We start from the raw sequence: 10,562 nt of genomic DNA, 5'->3' as shown, positions 1-10,562 counted from the left end.
ATTATTAATATTTTGAACCAATGACATTTTCCCAGAAATTTTCAGTTACACTTTCACTGTAAAATCAAATGCTTCTCTTTATTTGAAATTCACGGTCAAGGATCAGAGCACCACAAATATGTTGGCCTTAAAAACTTTAATTTCAGATTTTCTTTTTCAAACCAATTTGTTTCCACGGGCAAAACATGTCAGAATCTTTAAATGAGACACTTTCGTGTTTTAACAACACATTTAAATATCATTCTTCAGTTGCGATAACTTTCTAAGTATATATTATCTCCATTTATAGAGGAAAATAACATTTCAGAATAAAAATTACAATTTGTGCCCTAAATAAACCATTTCAGTAAACAATATCATTCGCATGATGATGATTTAATTATGTACATGAATATACATTTATGTACAGTCGCGGATCATCATACAGTGAGGCTATACATTCCTATGCATTCCAGAAAAAAAAATTAATAAAACGCAAAAGCAGATTTCACCTTTTTCCCCACCTTTCTCAAATGCCGTTTGACATACAATACAGATTACAGATAAAGACGCATTACATTTCTTCTTTTGTTCAAACACATTTGCACAATCCCTGAACACGATATGAGTCAGTTTCCGATACAATGATAAACACTCTTAATGAATATACATTTATCTCAGCAAAATCTTTCACAGGAATCTTACCTTTAAATAAAGAAACGCAAGCGAGTACCTTTCTGCTAAAGCTTTAACCTACTCGATTTGACAAAACCCAGAGAACTTGTCACCAGAAGCGGTAAATAATTGATATTGTTACACAATCATAATAGTGTTATGGAATTGATTGAATCGGACATGATACAGACAACTCTACATTAGCACTTGGATAGTTTAACACCCAGCTAAAGGTCTTTTACGCATACTCTCCCCCAGAGGATTCCTCCTCTGAATAAGAGCGCCGAGCAAAGGTCTCAATGCCATTCTCGTCGATCGTTGTACACAAACCCTTTCTCTTTTTCTCTCGTTGCTCCATCTTAATCGTATCATACAGTCCCGTTGGACCGTCTTCTAGGAGCATGTTTCGCTCGGAGAAAGAAGGCTTCATTTGTGTCACGTTCTTCAGCAGGAGCAGCGCCGGTGCGTAAAGTACGTTGGCGAGCCCCATGCCCAAGTTGAGCTGAACGAAGCCCAGGTCGTGCACTATCTGTCCGGCTACCACGGGCCCCAGGGCATACGCCACGCAGTAGGAGATGTCTGCAATCGCGTACACACTGCCATACACTGACACGTGGCGCACATCCACTAAGAAACCCAAAGTTGGTAGAAGTGCCGTGTCCACGAAGGCGATTCCAAAGCAGATGCCACACAGCGGAATCATCAGCTGTCCAAAGTTTTTACAGGCTGGCACTGTGCACGAGCTTGCGCCTATAAATACCATACCTATAGCCCCGTAAAACCACTGCAGATGGGGGTACTTGGCTGATAATTTCACAGTGAGATACACACCTAGGACATGAGGAAAGAATGCAGGGAACCATGTCATGCCGATCTCCCACTGGCTGGAATGCATGGTGTCCTCCATCCAGTTGGCTATAGTGGGCTCGAGGAAAGCGAGGGGGATGTTACAAACGACCAGAGCACCGGCCACAACAGCTATGTAAGGATCAATCATGAGTTTGTATATGGGGGTACCAACTGGCATGTTTTCTCTCTCACGATTAGAGAAGGGCTTCAGCACAGTCAGACATAATATGCCATCAATGAGACAGATGCAGGCCAGAATCACGAAGGGCACCGACTTCCCTGCGAATTCATAGAGGACCCCTCCAAACGGGGGCGCCACAAGACTCCCAAAAGAGATGAAAGCCAAGGCAATGCCCAGCGCTTTGCTCCTTTCTGTCTCCTCTGTGTACCTGTCTGCGATCAGAGCGATCCCGGATGTGTCGGCGAAAGCAGAGCCTAGGCCTTGCATGCTGCGCGCCAGGAAGAGAGTCGCGTAGTTTTCAGCAAAGGCAAAAATAACAGTGGAGAGAAACATGACATTTAGTCCGATGAAGAGCGGGATATCATACCCGACCCTGTCTATAAACGTGCCGCTTAGCGGGTTGACCAGGAGCTGCAGGATGGCCTTAGAGGCAAAAAGAACGCCTATCTGCAGATCGAAGTTCCCCTTGGTGATTTTGTGGGTGCTATTAGTGGAGTTGGTTGCAACAGCTTGGCTTTGATCCGCTGCATTCTGTAGCTCTTCAAGGTAATCGGGTATAATTGGCACAATTACCATGTACAGCATGTTGTCTAATAAAAGTGCTATGCAGACTATTACTAGAATAATCCGTTTCTGTCGTTCTGGGTCTTGCATTACATTGCCCAGTTGTTTAGTTCTTTCACCCATCTGGGACAATTTGGAGGCGGCAGACTGTGCCATATTAGCGCCCCGGCCCTCTGTGGTCACCTCCGGCTCCATGATTTTATCCTTTTCTGACTCAAGTCTTGACTTTTGAAAAAGAAATGCTGCTTCCTCAGTTTGCTTTTCACAGAATTACGCACACTTGGCACATGTGTGTATGTTCTTTTAAAAATGGTGTTTTCTTTTCCGGCACTCCAATTAACTAAGTAACTTTTCTCTGCTTTACCTCTTCTCTGTCGCTTGCGCTGTTCGTCATCGCACACGCGTTTCCACTTGTGTGACTTGCACTCGTTTTATCCCCGCCGTCCTTAGTTGCTTCATTGTCTCATATCCCGTCATTCAGGTGACGCGCTTGCCCCGGGCAGCACTCCCAGATTGGGGATTCACCCACTCCTCACAGTGCCGGCTCCATCAGTGCTCTGGCTGTTTCAGGTCCGTTTGCTGCGCCCCTCCGGCACCCAGACACTCCCAGCTGTCTCCGGTCACCTGTAACGCTGTGAGCTAAGTCATCATTTCGCATCAGGCAAGATGTTTTTTGTCGGCGGAGGAAGGAGTACACACTGCACTTTGTTGGCTCCCATAGGTATCCCCCTCCCACCTTCGCCAATGGCTGTGACGCACAGTCCTGCTGCTCTCCAGCAGATCTTTTATGCTAATTAAACATAAAATCCCGAGTGCGCACTGCTGTCCACTGAGTTGCTTGAAAGGCTCAGTTTAACCTTCTCAATGTTAAACAGTTTTTACCAGATTTTCAGCGGTTATAATTGATTCAAAGCTAAAAGTAGAATACTTTTCTAATCGGACATACAGAGGAGCACATATTCAGTTCTCTGGTTGATTCTGAATTCAGTAACGCAAGGAATGCATTTGCGATCACGAGCAGCAGTACCCATACAAGGAAAGAAACATGCAGAATTGTAGTTTTTAAAATGACCCCCGCCCACCCTCCATTCAGCACCACAATCAAGTGGACAGCTCCACAGAACACGACACTAAAACAATGCGTTTTAACAGTTAAACAATGCGCTTTTGTTAACCACTGCTATAACCCAGTAGTTTATATATATATAGTTAACTATATATATATAGCTCACTTCATGACTGTGCATATATATATATAGTGTGTGTGTGTGTGTGTGTGTGTGTGTGTGTGTGTGGGGAGAGAGAGAGAGAGAGAGTCGCAAACTTTAAAAAACATCAGTAAAACCCCAGTACGTCATGAAACGACAGAAAACAGAAAAGCTGAATAAAATGAGTGAACTGACTTTTTAAAAGTAGATACTGCCATCCAGTGGTGAGGCTGAAATAAACAGTAACTGCAGGACTTTTCAGTGACAGCAATTTTTTCTAATAAAGAGAGAAAAACAATTCAGTTTCAACAGATGTCTACCCTTCAGAGAATTTTCATGAATCAGTTATCGGAGTCACATGTCGTTTTGTTTTGTCATGATACACAATTTCATTATTATTAATACTTTTATTATTATACTTTCTAAGAAACTGAAAGCAGGTACAATGGGATTTAAAGAAGTAGAAGTAGATTCAAACTCATTTCCGTTTTTGTTTTGTTTTTTTCACTCAATGAGAGGCAAATACTGTGTTCATGTGTTCGCGTGTAAAATACAACTTGATTTGTCAGCTTTTGTAGTAAGCTACAGACCTGGGATATGAGACAGAGTTGTGCCGACATCTAGTGGAGGAAGATTGAATTGATGAAAAACAAAAACCTGAGATGTGAATTTTGACCAACCTATAACTGCACAGCAAAATCAGTTTTTGTGTTTGTTTTTTAATGATTATGCTACATTATGGTTTGATTGTGAGTTATATTTATATAATCAATGAGGATCGTCTAGCTAGATTGTGTTTTGATAAGTTTATCAATCAGTTATTACTTATTAGTATCTTTACTGTGATTACTGTGTTTTGCCCTTTGTGCATTTGTTCAGCCGGTAGATGTCCTCATATCCCCGCAGCGCTGCTATTATTATTTCAATGTTTTCTCTCATTCCTGCTCTTTATAATTTTCATCATAAACTCATATTTCACTATGTGCACTATGTTTTTACATTTTCAAAAGTCTTTATGACATTAAGCGCCAGACGCACAGGAAAAACACAGTAAACCTAAAAAGTCAGAAAAAAGTAGAAGCCACCAACACTCTTGTCCTCTCTTTAAACAACTTTGAAATGAAACAAAATAGAAAGCATGCTTTTAGATGTTCCCAGGTATAAATTAAAGACAAAGGGAGAGAGGGCGTTTGCTGTGGCTGCACCCAGACTGTGGAACAGTTTACCTCCTCACGTCAGATTCTCCAAAAGCCTAGAAACTTTTAAAACTGCTCTTAAAACTCACCTCTTTTCATTGGCTTTTAGAAACGTTTAATTTATTTGTTTATTTATTTTTTATTTGATCAGCGAGGTGTTTTACGAAATTGTGTTCTATTGTATTTTTATCTGTATTTACTGTACAGCACTTTGGTCAGCCTTGGTTGTTTTTAAATGTGCTCTATAAATAAACTTGACTTGACTTGACTAAATGTGGTGGATTCATGAGCCTTGAAAGAATTAAACGAATCGTCGTGTGTGATAGTAAAAAAAACCCTTCAAAGATTCTTGATGTTAACATCTGTAAGAAGAAAGAAATCTTTTGTTCTTGATGAAGTTTAGCTGCCAGTTGATACGTGTTCCCTAATTTTCTGTTGTTATAAAAAGACCCAAAAGACCTCAAAGACCTAATTTTTTATGACTAATGTAGGGCAACGGTGTAAAATCTAAACACTTGTGAGACCGTCAGACATAAAGGAAACAATGAGTATGATCAAGTATTCTAAGCTGAAGTTAGAATAAATTTAGCTTTAATTTACACTCTACTTGATCCCTCTTTGAATTAAATCCCGTTGTTTTCCCCGAGCGATTTGACGTAGGCATGTTAAATCCGACTAATAATTGTTACAAATCTGACAAAAAGGCAGCTCAAAATTAGTTTTATTTTTAGACCACATGTTATGTCACATTAATGAGAGAACAGCCTCGATAATCACATTTATTTCCCTCGGTAAACATACTGTAGCGGAAAAGCTTATGCACAGTCATGAAGGCCAAACTGCGAGTTGGCTTTTGGTTTTCCCAAGGGGCTCTTGACCTTGACGTCCTCTTGCTCACTCCGTCTGTTAGCATTCACGCATAAACAGAAACATATGAAGACACAGTTACACACAGAAGTGGCAGATAAATAAACACAAACCGTTTATACAGATTTCAAACTTAGTTAACTGTGTTTACTTATTTTGTCAATCACCCCCATCTTTATCTGTTTTAAGTGCAATGTCCTCTCAGGGCCAGCACAGACCTCATAACTGGATTGGCTGTGTTAGGGGATCAACATTTTCCTTTTTTTTGTTGCTGTTTTCCCAGTGACTCTGCTCTGATCTGATTTGCTCAGGAGATTCAAGATCACCATGTAATCTCGAGCAGTTATCAAAGCATTAATTTCTAGCAGCCACACAAAATCCAAAGCTACTGAGGCCAAATGCACACATTATGAAAGGTCAAAAATAACCCCTGTGGAGCTAAATGGTTATCCATAGCGGTTTTTGATATGGGCGGGGCGGCATCGTGGTGGGGGGCGGCATCACGGGCATCGACAAAAAACAAACAAACAAAAATGCTCGTACTCGTGCTGCCCCGACGTCATGCCAGCGCATAGTGGGAATGGCATAGGCACGATCAAAACAGGCTAGGACCGCCACTGATGGTTATAATATTAGTTTCTTTTTAATAGACTGAAACTGAAATCAGCAAATGCTAAATGCAAAGTTTCATTTGTATTTAAAGCAGGGTATACTACTTTCAGTGATATAGAGTAGCCTTTCTTTGGGGGTGCTAAAACCTCCTTCAGTCCATGCAGATATCCAAAGAGATTCATGCTAGGCTAATTGGTGATTCTGTGTGTGAATGGATTGTTTCTGTGATAGACTGGGAACCTGTGCAGTGTGTCCACCTTCTTGCCCAGTGTCAACTGCGATGGCGTCCAGGCCCTGTGTGGTTAGAAAAACTGATGACTGGATGTTGTGCATAAACTGGCCTGCTGCTTTAGGCCAAAATTAATGTTTATGTGTAAAATACAACTGAGGTCAAATTAATAGTAAGAGCTGTTGGTCTATGTAGTAGAGTGTGATTCATCTATGTGGCTGCTGTAGAAGACACTGTGCACCAATGAAGAGTGAGAACTTTAAAAAAAAGAAATTAAGTATACAACAGTGATTCCAAAATAAGTTGGGTCACTGTGCAAAATGTATATAAAAAATGCAAATCTAATAAACCACACTTCACAATAGAACATAAAAAAACATATAAAATATTTAAACTAAGACGTTTTATTATTTCATGTATAGTAAATAACTGATTTTCAATTTGGTTACAGCAACATGTGTCAAAAAGATTTTAAAAAAGAGCATCTTAGAGAGGTACAGTTTCTTAGAAGTAAAGATGGGTGAAAGTTCATCAATCTGCAAAAAACTGTGTAACACTTTCAGAATTATTTTCTTCAATGTAAAAATGTGTTTTTGTCATCTACCGCACACAACATCAGAAGATTTAAAGAATCTGGAGAAATCTCTGTGTGCAAGTGACTAGGCCGAAACTCAAAATTGGATGCCTGTGTGATATCTGGGCTCTCTGGTCCCACTGAATTAAAAACTGCCCTGTTTCTGTTACAGAAATCACTGTGTGAGTTCAAGAACACTTCCAGAAAACACTGTCTGTGAACACCGTGCCATCCGAAAATACAGGCTAAAACTCCAGCATACAAAAAAGAAGCAGTCTGTTATTAAGGTGAAAAAAAAAAATTCAAACCTACATGGCCTTGTGTGAAAAAGTGATTTCACTAAACCTAATAACTGGTTGGGCCACTCTTAGCAGCAATTTTAAGTACCTTCATTTAGAAGCTGCTTTTTGTCTTTACTTGTTTTTTCTTTGTCTAATATTTGAATCTGTTTGATAAACTTAAATATTTAATATGTCGTGTAAATGTAAATCATGTGAAGTATGAAGTGGCCTCAGACCGGTACATCCTATTCTGGTCAAAGTGTGTGGTTTAATGATTTAAAATAGTGATTTCTAAAGAGCAGTGATGCACAGCCCCTCTTTAATCCAGATTATAGTGAAACACTAATCCTGTAAAAATGTGGTTTCTTCAAAACAAATATGTTTTTGCTAATATGTAATGTGCTATGTGTACATTGTTATTGGTAAGATGAACGTGAATATAGTGTTCACATGTCCATTCATTTTCTGTAAATCACACTGTGTACAAATAGTGGGATTTCTAAAATTCAATGAACTGATTGGAGGAGCAGCTGTGTTCAGCATTACCATTGATTGTCCTGTGGCTGCTCAACAAGAGCATTTGTGCTGCTGTGTATTGTGTGCGTGCGTGTGCAGTCTCATGTTGTCAGGGTTATATAATCGGCTCCACATCTGACAGTCAAGATCACTGACAGTCAAGAGAGTTTGGTCGACCTGAGGCAGCCGACTGATGTTTTATCTTGTGTTTGTGCTCGGCTGGCCTGGGGTCAGTCATGAGGAGCCGAAATCCCTCTCTGGTTCTATTAAAAAGGGTGGCAGAGGAATTAGCACCCCAGGTTGGGTCTCTCTTTTCATTCCTCCTCACCAAAGGATTTAAAATAAGACCAACTGGGCCTGTTGCACGTTTTTACTTTATTAATATTTTGAATTAAACCTGCTGAAATGTATAATTTATTCATTTATATAACAAACATTATTAAACACTTATTTTTATTTTTATACACATTTTCAATAATGGGCAGACCAATCTGAATGTGGGACATTGTCACACATGCAGCAATTACTACCTGTATGTTTTTCAAAAAGATTGATTATAAATTCATTATAAATTATCGTTATGAATGATTTTAGATATTTTTGTTTTTCCAATATGCTATGTTACAGTAATCACCGTCATCCAAAGCCATGTAATAACACACCTCTGCCTCTGTTGCACTCGCTCGGTTTCCTGTATAGTTCTCTTTACAGCGCTTTGATCTTTGTGAAATCATTGTTAAGCAAAGCATTGTCTATAAAAAATAAGAAGCTGTGCTCGAATCTGCTTTAAGGTTCAATGTAACTCAGCTGTTTGACTATTAGCAATTTCCTGGTAGCCACATTAGCTGTCTATTATTAAGGTAGGAGGTAGAAGCCAATGATAAAAGGCTAGCATAAACATATTAATATTATATTAATAGAAAGTATTACCCATTATCAAGCTAATTTACTTTTTTTTGTTAGCAATTTGTCAGTTTGTAGGTCCAGCTTTATAAAGACGTACTGATGTAAGATTTAAGACTGACTAAGACTGTGTATGAAATAGAGCTAGGTCTCCTTTTGGTTTGTGAAGTCCCATTTTGAAATCTGATATTTTGCATTTGGGTTTTTGAGATAAAGTAGTAAACATATTTAGACGGGAAGGTGGAGTGCTGTATTTTCATATACCTTGCAAATCTAGTGAGCATGATTGTGTATCACACAGAAGGATACTTGGTAATTAGGGCAAAGTCACATATAAATAAAATACTGGAATTAACTGACTAATTTGTAAATGCTGAGGTTTTTATAATATCAACAAAAAATAATTAATCAAAAACTGTAGACATTAACCACCTTCTTTTTTAAAAAACAGTCTGTGCTTGAGGCTACAGGATCCATTCAAACAATATAGTTAATACAAATCACATGCTACCTAGACTTGTTTTGGGGGCCTCAGACACACACACACACACACACACACACACACACACACACACACACACACACACACACACACACACACACACACACACACTTGCAATCGTATTCCTTCCAATCTTCCACATTATTTTTTTATAACACTGATTCATGACTTCTTTCTTTCTCGAACAGTCCAGACTCTCCTTGCGCCCCCCCCCCCCCCCCCCCCACCTTTTCTCCAGCACTTGTAGTCATCTTCCTGTGTAATCCTCTCAAAAAACCCATATGAAAACTTCATTGGTTGACCAGACATAATCCTCAGTGAACTCTAAGTACCTGAATATTTTTGATTGTAAGAGAAGGAAAGCCGATGGAAAAAAAAGCTACCCGTGCTCTGCTGCCAGACATTTGGATTCAGAGTATAACATAATCCAGCAGCTATTTGAAGTAAATCTTTGGCCAGTGTGGCTTAAATAATTAATCTGCAGACATAATATATGACGACACTTCATGATTAGCTATTAATAAACCCTTTAACGAGATTTTATCTCTATCCTTAAGTGTTTCACAGCAATTCTTCATAGTCAGGGATAACATACTGCACAGAAACAAGTATTTTCTTATTTTTTTTCTTGTTTAATATTTTATTATCTAGAAAATATAAGCTTCCTGTACTTTTCATTTTACTTAAAATTGCTGAGTTGAAGATGTTCCACTATTTTGATTCCTGGAGAAATTATGGCGATACCAGATAGGAGCTGAAATGATAAGCGCTGGGTTACTACTATTTTACTCTGGTGGTGAACTGACTTTCTAATTATTTATTGCATAATGCTCTTTGAAACAACAGATCCTTTCATGTTGGCAGTTAATAACGGCCTGCAGCGGTTCAGGAAGTGGGGTCAGAATAACCCTTCCTACCAGATGACAGCTCCATATGCCCACCAGTGTCCGGGCACTTCAATGTACATGTCATTAAGGCTCTGGTGGTTATTTTATGTTGATAATTACTAAAATAATCTCTAGAGGACTCTTGCATCTAGCAGAAATAGTCCTTTTTTTCAAGTACAGATCAAGGAACCATAAATGTCCAATTTCTAATGGAAAATGGTTGACTTACCTGCAATAAATGAGAAAGTTGCTGATGACACATGTGTCAGCAGTTCTTAATTATGCAACAACACACTCAACTGACAGACTGTCATCAGTTAATCTGCTTAAAAACACCAACTGGGGGCTTCTACTGTATGTTACATCCACTGAGTGTTAGGTCCACAATGCTGGTTGAATGAATACTACAGTGTAATCACCCTGACACACATCCGGTGGAGGAAGAAATACCCAGAGCTAAACTCAAGTACAAATAGCGATACTGAAGAGTAGAAATACACGCAACAATACATACTGTATACATCAGATCTTTATACAGT

The 10,562-nt window shown here is 39.2% G+C and overlaps 1 protein-coding gene across 1 annotated transcript; it reads right to left on the bottom strand.

Moving 5' to 3' along the window:
• Window positions 1-98: 98 nt before the first annotated feature.
• slc18a3a (solute carrier family 18 member 3a) lies at window positions 99-2,909 on the bottom strand. Its single transcript, XM_085477629.1, has one exon. It carries the CDS (start codon window positions 2,441-2,443, stop codon window positions 893-895), a length of 1,551 nt encoding a protein of 516 aa, XP_085333755.1. The 5' UTR covers window positions 2,444-2,909; the 3' UTR covers window positions 99-892.
• Window positions 2,910-10,562: the final 7,653 nt, after the last annotated feature.

Source organism: Copadichromis virginalis, linkage group LG13 (genome assembly GCF_057382275.1).
Source record: "Copadichromis virginalis isolate Kocher_CV1m ecotype Utaka linkage group LG13, C_Virginalis_male_GT1.1, whole genome shotgun sequence".
NCBI classification, from domain to species: Eukaryota; Metazoa; Chordata; class Actinopteri; order Cichliformes; family Cichlidae; genus Copadichromis; species Copadichromis virginalis.
The sequence above is the reverse complement of the archived record's forward strand: the minus strand, read 5'-3'. Positions and strand labels throughout refer to the sequence as shown.